This window comes from Penicillium taxi, assembly GCF_028828555.1.
Source record: "Penicillium taxi strain IBT 34144 chromosome Unknown utg000004l_segment0_segment0, whole genome shotgun sequence".
NCBI lineage: Eukaryota > Fungi > Ascomycota > Eurotiomycetes > Eurotiales > Aspergillaceae > Penicillium > Penicillium taxi.
The window spans coordinates 3669290-3682845 of record NW_026643206.1 but is presented as its reverse complement, the minus strand read 5'-3'; the positions used below and the strand labels follow the sequence as shown (position 1 = coordinate 3682845).

At 46.4% G+C, this 13556-nt stretch overlaps 6 protein-coding genes across 6 annotated transcripts; all 6 read left to right on the top strand.

Annotated features, from left to right (window-relative positions):
* Positions 1 to 283: 283 nt before the first annotated feature.
* Positions 284 to 1183, top strand: N7495_006264 (PP1-complex regulatory subunit GLC8; the record flags this gene model as incomplete). The annotated part of the gene is made up of 3 exons (XM_057208915.1): positions 284 to 350; positions 412 to 1078; positions 1138 to 1183. 3 exons carry the CDS (start codon positions 284 to 286, stop codon positions 1181 to 1183), a joined length of 780 nt encoding a protein of 259 aa, XP_057062689.1.
* Positions 1184 to 2124: 941 nt separating this feature from the next.
* Positions 2125 to 4215, top strand: N7495_006263 (MFS general substrate transporter; the record flags this gene model as incomplete). Its single annotated transcript, XM_057208914.1, has 10 exons — positions 2125 to 2293; positions 2357 to 2421; positions 2479 to 2749; positions 2814 to 2940; positions 2990 to 3095; positions 3145 to 3287; positions 3471 to 3588; positions 3662 to 3720; positions 3777 to 3911; positions 3984 to 4215. The coding sequence occupies 10 exons, from the start codon at positions 2125 to 2127 to the stop codon at positions 4213 to 4215; spliced, it is 1425 nt and encodes a 474-aa protein (XP_057062688.1).
* Positions 4216 to 5613: 1398 nt separating this feature from the next.
* Positions 5614 to 6648, top strand: N7495_006262 (uncharacterized protein; the record flags this gene model as incomplete). The annotated part of the gene is made up of 1 exon (XM_057208913.1): positions 5614 to 6648. One exon carries the CDS (start codon positions 5614 to 5616, stop codon positions 6646 to 6648), a length of 1035 nt encoding a protein of 344 aa, XP_057062687.1.
* Positions 6649 to 8085: 1437 nt separating this feature from the next.
* On the top strand, positions 8086 to 9223 carry N7495_006261 (ketopantoate reductase family protein; the record flags this gene model as incomplete). The annotated part of the gene is made up of 3 exons (XM_057208912.1): positions 8086 to 8278; positions 8338 to 8987; positions 9047 to 9223. Coding segments are annotated over 3 exons (1020 nt in total), but the record flags the coding sequence as incomplete, so codon positions are not given.
* Positions 9224 to 9765: 542 nt separating this feature from the next.
* Positions 9766 to 11233, top strand: sfh5 (CRAL/TRIO domain protein; the record flags this gene model as incomplete). The annotated part of the gene is made up of 2 exons (XM_057208911.1): positions 9766 to 10442; positions 10501 to 11233. The coding sequence occupies 2 exons, from the start codon at positions 9766 to 9768 to the stop codon at positions 11231 to 11233; spliced, it is 1410 nt and encodes a 469-aa protein (XP_057062685.1).
* A 632-nt stretch (positions 11234 to 11865) lies between these two features.
* On the top strand, positions 11866 to 13313 carry N7495_006259 (TATA-binding protein-associated factor TAF6; the record flags this gene model as incomplete). The annotated part of the gene is made up of 3 exons (XM_057208910.1): positions 11866 to 12235; positions 12292 to 12710; positions 12768 to 13313. 3 exons carry the CDS (start codon positions 11866 to 11868, stop codon positions 13311 to 13313), a joined length of 1335 nt encoding a protein of 444 aa, XP_057062684.1.
* Between the last annotated feature and the right edge of the window lie 243 nt (positions 13314 to 13556).

Below are 13556 nucleotides of genomic sequence, written 5' to 3'. Positions count from 1 at the left end.
AGACTGTATATTTCCTAAAGCAGTAGTGAAGCGGTACTTAAATATAATATAAGGTCAGGCGCCAAGTCCGACGTCATCGAGCACCACGTGAGAAGTTGAACTTCAGCTGACAGTTTAACTAAAGGACTTCAATTTATAAGATTCAAGATCTTCAACTCTCCTCAGCCCCACTTTCCAAGGTTCCAAAGGATCCGTCTGACACTCTTAATCTCCTTCTCTTCTCCTTCCTATCCCTACGCCCGTTTGAAAATTGGACGGCAAGCTCATCCTGTTCCATCCAACCATGACTACCGCACCGCATATGCCCGCGAAGGCGCACAGCAGCGACAACGTGCACCATCGGCCAAAAGGTAACTCGTGGATCTTCAGACCAAAAAAAAAAAAATTAAGGAGTTAACGTTAACAACATAGGTATCCTAAAGAACAACTCTGAAGTCTCAGTTCCCACAGTCATGCCAACAACCGTGCCTACGATTCCCGAATCCGAAACGAAGGACATAACCCTTCAAAACACCCTGCAGAACGCCGGCCCCCGTCGTCTTTCATCCGCACGACCGGGATCTTCGGCCCGCCGCCAGTCAGCCGCAAGTGTCTACGACGACAACGAGCCCCGTCTCAAGTGGGACGAAGCGAACCTGTACCTGACCGAGCAGGAGCGGACGGCGAAAATGAAGATCGACGAGCCCAAGACTCCCTATGCCCCGCACTACGACCCCACCGAGGACGACGAAGAGATGCAGCTTGCTGAATCTCAGGATGCGCTTATTAATTCCCAGGGCGTTATTGTCGATGAACTCGACCGTAAGAAGGTTTCCGAAGACGAGATTCCGGAATTCGAGCTCGGCGAGCCAGAGGAATCACCTCCAGTCGCCGAGGCTGCTCCTGACCAGCGCATCTATCGCGATCGGAGTATGAGCAATGAGTCGGCTAAGAGTGAGAAACACGTTCATGTTGGTACTGAGCCTGTTGATAATGACGATGGGCTCGTCACGACCGATGAAGCGAAGGAAAAGCATCGCAAGTTTGAGAAACAGCGGAAAATGCACTATGAGATGAGAAATATCAAGGAGTTGCTCGCGTATGATCTTGCCGTTCAACCCAAAACCTGGTTGTTGCATGCTAATACTGTTTTTCTAGTCACCCGGAGGACGAGGATGAAGATGACGAGATGACTGGAGCGTAATAGATGCATTACATGCTATCGTTCTTATCTGATTTTCCCCGCCTCTAATGCAAGAAACGCTTTCATGCCTTTACGATGCGGTTGAGTCCTGATTTCTGTTCTCAGATCTTTTGTGCAACTCCATGTATTATTCCCAACGCTTCTTTTTTGTCACTATTATTTTTGCTTTAAATACAGCCTTTTTTCGTTTCTCAATAACTTTCAGACTGTTTTCCCGCTTCTGTTGGATTCCATGGATTCAGTTCCAGGCACGCCGCTTATCTATGGCGACTCTCTACTACCTTTCTCTACTATCTTTATTGTGTGGTGAAGCTCGGTACTTTCGGTTTGCTTTTGATTGAGATACGAATCTTGAATAAGTCAAGACGACAGATGAATTTCACAGGTGAATTTCCAAACAGTTCAGGGGTTAGCCCTAACGATTCAAATGTCCAGTAATGACTTTCTGCGGAAGCATTCCCAGGCTGAGCTGGAACTATTAATAACCTAGGTAAATCACTGATCTCACAGGTCGGTATATGTACTTCAAAGCTTTCAAGGTTGGATTTGGAATGTCTGTTTCTCCGGATGTCATATCCCCGCTGAATCCCGTGGTCACTTACGCCATGATATGGAATATGGCGACCTCCAGATAAGCACCTAGCTCGAACGCTTTGTAAAATCGGCAGTTAGTATCGGTTCCCACCATTGCTATTTCCCCAGGTGTTCAAGCTAGTATATTTTCCAAACTTGATCCCTCCGGTAGCACGCAATAAACTTGTGTATTATGTGCTATAGTGACGATACCCACGTGAAATATCGCGAATTGGCTGGCAATGAATCCATATCTATAGAACCCCCTGTTTTCTCTGAAAGTGGAAATTTATTTGTTTAGAGTTGACATCTTGGCAGCGTTATTTGGTGGTTGACATCTTGGAGCCACGGCTCGAGCTAACAACACCATGGCGTCCATATACCGAAATGAACCGGATGAGTCGATTCAGAAAAGTGCCTCTGCTTTTAGAAAATGGCTGCGTGTTTTCGCGTGGTATCCATCAAGTTATTCTAAGAAGGAAAGACGTCTGTTGATCAAGTTGGACCTGTTTGTTCTGCTTTATTGCTGCATGAACTGTAAGTGCTAATTCTTGGAAATATTGGCACTGATATGACGGTTAACTGACAGAACCTTAATAGTCTTTACCAAATACCTCGACCAGACTAATGTCACCAATGCGTATGTCAGCGGTATGAAAGAGGATGTACGTATACTCTGATCACCTCTCGACATGGCTAGGCAGCTTACCCGATTTCTACAGTTGAATATGCAAGGGGACGAGCTCAACCTTTTCACAACATTTTATGTCATTGGCTATGTCATATCCCAAGTTCCGGGCGTGCTTCTCCTGACAAGAAATGCCGCACCCTACGTCCTCCCAGTCTGCGAGCTTGTCTGGGCTATTTTGACATTGTGTCAATCCCGAGTCACCAAGGTGCAGCACATGTACGCTATTCGCTTTCTGATCGGATTCGCTGAAGGCCCTACATTCCCTGGTATCCATTTTATTCTGGGCTCGTGGTACAAGAAAGGTGAGTGGACGGATATTCTCTAGCTGTGCTGATTCGAAAGCCAACTGACTTGAGCCTTTTACAGAGGAGATACATAAGCGTGCTGGCATTTACTTCGTCAGTAGTTGTCTCGGTACTATGACAGCTGGATATCTACAGTCGGCGGCATATAAACACTTGTCGGGTGTTAATGGATATAAAGGCTGGCAGTGGTAAGTGCGGTGCGTAAATTGGATTGGCATCCGACTGACAAGCTTGAAGGCAATTCCTTATTGATGGAATTTTTACACTTCCAATCGCAGTGGCAGGCCTTCTTCTATTCCCTGGTATCCCATCGAACCCTAAGAAATTTTATTTCACGGAAGAAGTAAGTTTACCTCCTTTCCCAAGTTGCTATTTGGGATTGGTACTCACAGATTGATCCACAGGAGTATGCCTTGAGTTCTTCCAGATTGGAGAGAAAAGATGAGAAGAAGCCTAATGCCACCAAGATTGAATGGGCGCTCTTAAAGCGTGTATTTCTGCGCTGGCACTGGTGGTTCTTCGTTATTCTGTGGAGGTAAGATCTGCTTCTCACTGCTCTCACGGACATTCGAATTAAATATTTCATAGCCTTTGTCAACTTCAATCCGCCGGTTCGAGTTATGGTATGATATACACCGCTCACAATCATTGGCCAAACTAACGAGAAAATAATTTCAGCTCTTCCTCTATGGTTAAAAAGCCAACCTGAGAGATTTAGTGTGCCACAGATCAACAACCTACCAACCATTACGACTGGCATAACTTTGATCTCTGGATTCCTCGGTGCATCTATGATCGACATCTTCCCAAAAGAGCCAATTGTTCTTACTATACAGGTATGGATACGGTCCTGATAATCAATTCCAAGGTTTCTTTAATATAATCAATACTAAGAACAAACCAATTTAGCTCCTCATGCTCTTCAGCAATATCTGCCTCTCCGTCTGGAACATCCCAGATGGACTCCGGTAAGTGCCTACAATCAATACACCGACCTTTTCCACACAACTAAGAAATTATTTAGTTTCTTCTGCTATTTCATCACTGGCATTGGTGGCCCCATATCTCCCATCTTCAACTCTTGGGCCAATGACGTCTGTCGAAACGATGCTGAAGAGCGAGCCGTCGTACTCGCTAGTATGAATACAATTGGCTACAGGTAAGTTACATAGCAAAGCTATTAATTATTTTGCTTTGTATTGAGTATCTACTAATCAACCTCTTCTCACAGCTTCCTGGCTTGGGTTCCGCTCCTCATTTGGCCCACCACACTAGCTCCAAAGTATCGTGTTGGTTTCATTACTAATAATGTCTTCGTCGTGCTTGCGGCTATCACTTTTATCATTGGAACTATTCTTGACAGGAAGGAGAAAAAGAAGCAGCGACTTTCGGCAAGAGATTCAGATGATGAAGATCAGACAATTGCGGTTGTTTCACCTGACGTTAAAGGTCAGACTGCCTAGCTATTTGAAACATGATTTCATCTATGTATGCATGAGTCAAGTGTTCTAGGTAGCTCGATGTATGGAGTAGTATACTACCTCTCCCTTTTGGAGCTTTCCTATATGCTGGTCGCTCAAAGTTCAGCTCACTAATTAGTAATTTCCCATCTGGACTGAACACTTGCCAAGGTACTCTTTAGCCGTCTTTCGTCCCTGCCTAGGTGATGTTGATCTGTAGGTATCTTGATCAGCCTAATGTCTCTAGGGCTATTGAAGGCCATTCCAGTAGTCTATAGACCCTTCAACCTCTTATTCCAGAAATTCAATAATTCTGCCAGTTGTACTGAAATAAGGGCCAAATGTGAGCTGAAACAAGAGTTTGACCAAGTAAACCACTTCATGCGCATTTTGTGGCTCACCTGCATGCTTCTAAGATCGCCGTACACCCTGATCTCAGCCGATCATTTCCTTTCAGGAAAATTGGGGTTTAGATTTATTTACCGGTAAATCTAAGCTAAATATATCCAAGCAAAAAGCGGCAATTACTAAAACGACAAGTGATCTACATAAACAATGAATTTATCAGATGACATATGAGAAATTGAAGTCAAGAAATTGAAATTCTGGAAACAAGGCGTACGTCTTTACATATCATCCCTCCGCGACTTTCTCCACGGCTTCCTTGTCTAATGCGAACGGGTACTGCACCAAGGGATTTCATCACTTAGTGACCTACTACCCCTTGCGTATTTCGAAGTGAATCATAGCCAACCCTTGAACATTCTTGAGAATTATTGACGAATATTGGGACCTGCAAGGAATCTCGCTTACCACTAGCGCCTTTTTGACAATACATATAAACCGCCTTCTCTATCCCCTTTCCCCCTCTCTTTTCTTCTTCATACTTACCTTGTTTGGGTGGCTGCGCTCATGAATGCAGTTTAACCACGATTCGGTCTCCACATTGCACTACGTGGATGATCAAGTCGTCCAACGGCTTTCGGGTCTTTGGCAGGCGGATTCTTTGGCATACATATTCCTTTTTATGGGATTCTTTTTTTCCTTCATCAACTCTTGAGTCAGTGATTCGAGGTTGGAGAAGAAACGAATTTGCCAGGTCGAATACAAATGGCGTCTGTCATCAACACACACATCACGTGTTGAGGCTGGTTCATTCATTGGAATCCTGAGTTTCACTTCATATATCCCACAACACTCTACGCACTTGAAATCTTCATCTTCCTGATTTCTCCAAGACCTGAAGACTTAGTCCTTCGCATCCATTACTCACTAGTCCCTATTTGTTTTCAGGCCCCAAAACTGACAAGCCCCGCTTGTCGATTATACTCCACCGGTCTAGTACCCTAACCCGTTTCCAAACCACTCATCGTGAACACAGTTCACTTTGATTTCTTCACAATGCAAAGCGCCGGCTTTTTCCAGAATATTGATGTCACCGGAGAGAATGAAATTGTCATTCAAGACAGGATATACGGCGAGCACGTTATTACTGAGCCTATACTTGTGCAGCTTCTCCAATGCCCTGAGCTCCTGCGCCTAAAGGGCATCTCTCAACATGGAATCTCAAGCCTCCTCGGGTTCACACCCAAGGTTACCCGATTTGAACACTCGGTCGGTGCATTCCTACTCGTGCGCAAAGTCGGCGCCAGTGTGGAAGAGCAAGTTGCTGCACTTCTTCACGATATTAGCCATACTGCCCTCAGCCATGTAGTTGACTATGCGCTTTCCAAACCTGGAGAGGAGAGCTACCACGAAGTTCACAAGGCTCGATACTTGAAGACGACTACTTTGCCTCAGATCCTGACCCAACACGGGTTTGGAGATTTGAAGGCATTCAAAGAGGAGTTATTCCCACTGGTGGAAATGCCATCCCCTCACCTCTGTGCCGACCGACTAGACTACGCATTGCGGGACACAGTGGCCTTTGAGAAACTCGGCCTGAAAGATGCACAGCAGGTGTTTGCAACCGTGAAGGCGTTTCCTTCCGCCTCATTGCCTCACCGTCTACTTGTTCTCGAGGATCCACAACTAGCATTGACGCTTGCGCGTGCATACTTAGCAGCAGACCGAGATGTATGGTCGAATCGCGCTCATGTTGATATTTATAAACGAACAGGTCAGGTCATCAGAGACCTAGTTGAACAAGGGTTTGTAAAAGAGGAGACATTATGGTCTCAGTCTGATCAGGATTTCTGGGCACTGCTTCGACGTGAGGCAACACCAGAGGTTTTGCATGCAATAAACAGACTGGAAACGGAAGGACTTCCGAGCGAAGAGGGCTTGCGACTTCCAGAATGCACGAAAGTACGCACCCTGGATCCTGACGTGTGCGATGATTCACCGGGCCAGCCCTCTCCGCTGTCAATGATTCTCCCACAATGGGGTTTGGAGCGCCAGCAGTACATCTCCTCCCGACAGGCAACCCGAGAATGAGTTGATCAGGCCTCGTTATGAGTTTTGAGGATTTTATCAAGCTAGGATATCCTAACTGGGTGTGTAGAACATCTAGGGCTTGCTAGAATATCAGGGCCTTGCTAGAATATCAGGGCCTTGCTAGAATATTTGCAACCCTAGAATCTTACAATCGGGTTATCAACTCTATAATAAGCTCAATCTACCTGTGATCTTAGAATAAGAGTCCCGGTGCGTTGATAAACTCGGTATAGACAAAGGAAAATCCCGAGGTCTGCCCAGGTGTTTACTTTTTTGCCGAATCTCTCCGAGTTGGGGTTCATGATATACCGTAGTCATATCTGCTTCTTACCAGGTCGGGTCTCGCCATGAAGTGCAGAACACAATCTGATACAATATCGTCGAGACAACGATCGCAATCAAACAGTGAATCTTTAGAAAGTGAAGCCATCACCAGACTGTCTAGGGCTGCAGTCAGATTATACCTCAATGCATGGGATCATCTGGTACTGGAAAGATGACAGCAGAGAGGCAGAACTCGATGTCAAAAAGTTGTCTCGGGCCCTCGTAAGGACCATGGGCGCCAAAGCAGAGATTATTGTATTCAATGAGGCACAATGGTGGATGCCGAGCATCTTGGACAAGCCAAATTCCTGGGGCTATTAAAGTAGCTTACCTAGGTATTGATAGAAGAAACTCGCTATCTAAACTAGAAACTGCGCCAGTATGGCTAGCAGATAGTTTGAGCTTGCGAACTTAGCATAACTAACTACGCAAATACGTTTTCTTCTTTTTATTAGGCCTATAAGTGACGCTGGCCCTCCGGGAGCCACTGCCGTGGAGGCCGTCAATTCTAAGCTCATTTCCAGGCTCAATTCTAGGCTGAATACATAGTCTCTATATTTGTTTTAGTAGGCTCCTACGTCGCCTGCAAATGGCGGGAATATTTAGTTAAATCCGAGTTCCTGCGTCGAACTGGGCCTAAAACGTTAGTGACGGCTGCGAGAAGCGGATTCCGGGAGTTGAAGTCAACTTGAGATCTAGGATATAACAGACGTAAATAGATTTTTGGATAATTAATATTGAATGTCTCCGCTCTCATGTATCTCTCGTTTTCCAACCCGTCAATCTACCTATCGGAAAATAAATTAGCCCAAGGTCTACATTTCGACGCAGGATATTCCAGGACGATGGCGAGACTCTACCTTCCAAGGTTGTACTTCAATGGAGTTTTCTTTATGAATTTGATCTGTACCTAGGTAGTGATTTTCAATTTCGTTTGGTCTGAATAGTGCTGTTTGAATATTGAATTTGCGATGACTAATAACATAATATGCAGGAAATAGAAAGTAGTTACCAAAATGGTATTATCATACGACCAAAGTGGATCCAAGTAGCTCAGCATTATCTCCGATAGCGGGCGAGTATAATCTTTGTGCTGCCACATGTCTTCCTATCATGTCAAAAAAGGCTGAAATTCTTCTAGTTGGCAGCGGTGGCGTGGGAACTATCACAGCACTGAACTTGGAGATAGGTGGACAAGCCCAAGTCACAGCAGTGCTTCGATCTAACTATGAGAGAGTCATCGCTGATGGGTTCCACATCCGATCATGCGATCATGGAGAACTCACTCACTGGCGACCATCTAAAGGTGCGTAGAATTTCAGGGCATAGTAGCTGGAGCTGGCCCGGCTAATATGAGAATACAAGTTGTACGCGAAATTCCTGTACAGCCACAGAGAACCTTCGACTACGTCGTCGTGACGACCAAAAACATTGCCGATCATCGGCCTAGCGTTGCAGACTTGATTGAACCTGCCGTGGCTCCTGGCAAAACGGTGATCGTCTTGATCCAGAATGGCTTGAATATAGAAGCACCACTTCTGACTAAATATCCAAACAATATATGCCTGTCCGGCATTAGTTTGATTGGGTCTCGCGAAACAGCACCGGCCCTCATAGAGCATGAGGACTTGGACAGACTATTCATCGGGGCATTCGAAAACCCTGGTATCTCTCAGGAGGCACGAGACGAAGCAGCAAAGGATTTCGTCGAACGATATTCCGCTGGAGGGAAGACGGACTGTTCATTCGCACCTAATGTGGCATTCCATCGTTGGCAGAAGCTGGTTTACAACGCCTGTCTTAATCCAATTTGTGCTATAACAGGCCTTGACACAGGGCGTATCCGACTCGCAGATGACATCGTGGCTACACTACTACGGCCTGCGATGGAAGAGGTGGTGGCAGCTGCCAAAGCGACTGGGGTAACTCTACCAGATGGGATTATCGATCGGATGATCACAATTGATCCATTGACATTATACCTCCAGCCCAGTATGCTACAAGATGTCCAAAAAGTGAGAATCAAGACCTAGAGAGAGAGAGAGAGAGAGGAAGCCCGAATTAACTGAGATAGGGAAATCTGATCGAGTTCGAGACTTTAGTCGGAGAGCCCTTAAGAGAAGGGGCTGCTCGCGGTGTTCCGATGCCTACTTTAACGTTCCTTTATCGAACATTGAAAGCTATGCAGTGGAGGATGAAGGAAGAACGAGGTCTCATTTTGATTCCTCAGAAAGGAGAGAGCCTAGATACTAGTGCGTCTTAGTCTTCAGATTAGCAGTTTATTTATTACGAAGGATCGATAGATATCCGAGTCATTTAAATGATACCAAATGTAATAAGACGGATGGACTTCAAGCTTATACGCGTTAAGATGAGGCCAATTATTGGGGAATTGGATGTATTAGATATCCGACTCGAGTCGTCAATTTTCGGCGTTTTAGCTGTGCAGTTGTGGCGTCAACAGCTTCTTCGGCTTTCCAGAAAGTCCACGTATAGAATTTCAAAACCCAAAGATCAACTTGCGTTGACCTAATTTCCTGGTGAAATTAATCAGGGGCTCCAATTTAATTCTCCGACGCAAAGTAAGCGTTACTGGGCACAAATGCATATAGGGATGACGGGTGGAGATCGGATGTGGGTCTGATATCGATAAGTTGGTCTAGACTAGCATTAAGAAGGCAACTGGCCCTAGTATGTTTTGCATGTTTTGACCCCCTGAGTCCCTTTTAAGATTTTTCTCTTCCTCCTATCCCCAATCACTCTCTTCCCATACAGTCTTGTCGCAAAATAATCATGTCAGAACAAACACCCGTCGCACAGCCCCCCGTGGCCGAACTCGAAAAGAAAGAAGTAGTTGCTGTCGCTGAGCCTGAGACTTCTACAGTTGTGGTGACTGAGAACGGCAAATATGTCGAGCCCACAGAGGAGGCCAAAGTCGATGCGCCAGTGACCGAGGAGGCTACCAAGGAGGATGCGCTAATCAAGGCTGATGAGCCTGCTCAAGATGCGCCCGCTGTCGCTACCGCTGCCGCTGCCGCTGCAGCTCCTGAAGCTGAGATTGAAGCTGCCAAGACTGAAGAGCAGAAGCCAGAATATTTGACCAAGATCCCATCCTTGAGCCAGTTCTTCGATCACCTTCCTAAAATTCTCGCTAGCACCGGCCACAGTGAAATGTGGGGCGTGCCCCTCAAGGACAGCGAGGATATTCCCACTGCCAACGTATTGATCAAATTCCTGCGCGCTAATGAAGGCAACCTTCAGGCAGCCCAAGACCAGCTTCACAAGGCGCTCGTGTGGCGCAAGCAGACAAAACCCTTGGAATTGGTCGAGTCAGGTCGCTTCAGCGCAACCAAGTATGGAGGTCTTGGATACTTGACCACATACGAGCAGGATGGACGCCCACTCGTGTTCACCTGGAATGTCTATGGAGCTGTGAAGGACATAAGCTCGACATTCGCGGATTCTGACGAGTGAGTCGCACCGAGTGATTTTGGAAGATGGTTTATACTGACATTCACCTTCAACTAGGTTCGTGAAATGGCGTGCTGCCCTCATGGAACTGGCAGTGCAAGACCTTGGAATGAAGGATGCTACCACCGTGATCGACTACGACGGCGAGAAAGACCCTTACCAGATGATCCAGGTGCACGACTACATGAACGTCAAGTTCCTCCGTATGGACTCTAAAGTGCGCGCTGCTTCCAAGCAGACCATCGAAGTCTTCTCTACTGCCTACCCAGAGTTGCTTAGCCAGAAGTACTTTGTCAACGTCCCTACTATCATGGGCTGGATGTACACTGCTATGAAGCTTGTCCTGAGCAAGAACACCACTCGCAAGTTCCACCCCATCACCAACGGTGCCAACCTGGCCCGTGAGTTCCCCGCTGCTCTCGCGGACAGTATTCCTAAGAACTATGGCGGAAAGGGCCCTGAGCTGAAGGATGGGGCTCGAACTGTTCAACTTGAAGAATTTGAAGAGGAGACAGTCAACGAGGAGACAGTCAAGGAAGAGACAGCTAAAGAAGAGACAGCTAAGGAAGAGACAACTAAGGAAGAGACAGCCAAAGAAGAGACAGCCAAAGAAGAGACAGCTGAGGAAAAGCCTGCCAAGGAGGAGCCTGCTTCAGAGGAGCAACCCAAAGAGGAGGCCGTCAAGGAAGAGGCCGCTAAGGAAGATCATAAGGAGGAGGCTCAACCAGAGCCTACCAAGGGAGAGACCCAGGAAGAGCTGAAGGAGGAGTTGAAGGAGGATTCCAAGTAAATGGCTAGTGGGCTTTCAAGCCATTTGTTGTGTGATACCCGAGCAGTGCTTGACACTCTTCACAGTTTTCGTTCCAGGTAATTTTTACCTTAGATAGTTCTTTGTAATAATCAATTATTATTTTTCATCATAAATTATTAGAATCAGCTTTAATCATTTCAATAATGGGCTAATGCGACGCGAAAGTGAATGCTGACCAGCTACGGCGAACCGGTAATGCCAGTAGTGCAACTTCTCTTATCGACAAGCTCCATCGCTCCTCCCATCGCGAGTCAATATATTGACAGTGCGCGCGTCCTTTCCAAAGTTTCTACTTCCGTTTCTTCCTTACAATTTTCTATTTTCTGGGGCTTCTTAACTATGCGACTTTCTTTCCTCTAATATTTTCACTCCACTAAACCTACTTCCGACCACCATCTGATCTCGAAGTCAAAGTCAACCAGTCCACCTGCCCGCTAGCTTTCCTACTCAATCCTTTCCTACCGCCATATCCCCCAGAATGCCCCTCCATTTATAAGGAAATCACTCGATTGACCTTTCTTCTCAACAACCATCCATTCGTTTTTTTTTTTTTTTTTAAAAAAAAAAGCGTTGATCCCGTACACCCATACATCTCTTCATAACCAACCATAATGTCTGTCTGGAATCCAGACAACATCAGGGATGTCGCTGAGTCCCTTGGCATCACCAACCTCAGCCATGATGTGATTGAGAACCTTTGCCGCGATGTTGAATACCGGGTTGCGCAGGTGTTAGAAGAGGGGCTCAAAGAACTGCGCAAGGCCAAACGCACCATGCTCACGACCCAGGACATTTCTATTGCTTTGCGCCATCTCGATGTTGAGCCTCTCTATGGCTACGAATCTCTTCGCCCATTGCGGTTTGGCGAGGCATCGCTGGGACCGGGCCAGCCACTATTCTATGTGGAAGACGAAGAGGTTGACTTTGAGAAGCTGATTAACGCTCCTTTGCCAAAGGTCCCCAGAGAGGTCTCCTTTACAGGTGTGTTAATTTTTTGTCCCATGATGAATTGTACCACGTGACTAACATCCAACCAGGCCATTGGTTAGCTGTCGAAGGCGTACAGCCATCAATTCCGCAGAATCCGACTTCTGCAGATTCCCGCAACCTTGAGCTGGTCTCAAAGGGTCCAAATGTCAACTCTACTCTGGCAGCAATGAGTGGTACCGGTGACGTGGCTGTGAAACCGCTGGTCAAGCATGTACTTTCCAAGGAGTTGCAACTGTACTTCGAAAAAGTTTGCAGCGCCTTCTTGGATGAGACCAGTGAGGAATACCGGATCTCCGGATATTCCAGTCTGCGAGAGGACCATGGTCTTCATCAGCTGGTTCCCTACTTCGTGCAATTCATCGCAGAGAAAGTCACTCACAACTTGAAAGACATTTTTGTGCTAACCCAGGTGATGCACATGGCCGAGGCCCTGGTGCAGAATCAGTCTCTTTACGTTGATCCCTACGTAAGTATTGCTCTTTTGTGAGCTCTGTATCAATAAAGCTTTCTAATCCTTCTCAAGATCGCTTCTCTCGTTCCCGCTATCCTGACTTGCTTAGTTGGCCGACAGCTTGGTGCTACTGCTGACCAAGTCGAACAATTTACCCTACGTGATCTGGCAGCATCACTTCTTGGTTTCATTTCGAAGAAATACTCACACGCATCGCATACTTTGCGACCCCGACTTGTTCGGTCCTGCCTCAAGAGCTTCCTTGACCCCTCGAAGCCTTTTAGTGCCCACTACGGAGCGATCATTGGCATCCAGGCCATCGGTGGTTCTGAGGTAGTGCGTGTGCTCGTCATTCCTAATCTCAGCGACTACTCCAAACTCCTCAGTGAAGGCATCGAAGACTCGGCTCGTCGTCCGGCTGCTGAGCGTGTGCTGAATGCGTTGATTGCCGTTCTGGCTAGTCTACGTGATAGCAAAGTCTCGCTAGCCAATGGCTATCCTTCTGTCGTCACTGAAGCTCTGCGCTCCCGACTGGCAGAGAAGGTTGGAGATTTCATTGCTGGTCGGATTGCTGAAGCAAACGAGGTGCAACTAGCACACTTGTTGGTTGACTCTTGAAATTCCCGCAATACCATAGTCCTTATCTCAATTGTTAAGATTGCTATAATTCCAAAGCTTTCACCAAGTCCATATCCTCAAAATGGGCATAAAATGGATAATTACAAGCCCATATACCTTTCAAGTAGTGTTCTGCAGTGTACAAGTACATCGAAACTCATTGGTCCAAATACCCTAGTTACTTTATTTGATTTGAATTATCTCATTCCTCCTATTCATTATTTCTCTCTTCATTTCGCTCAC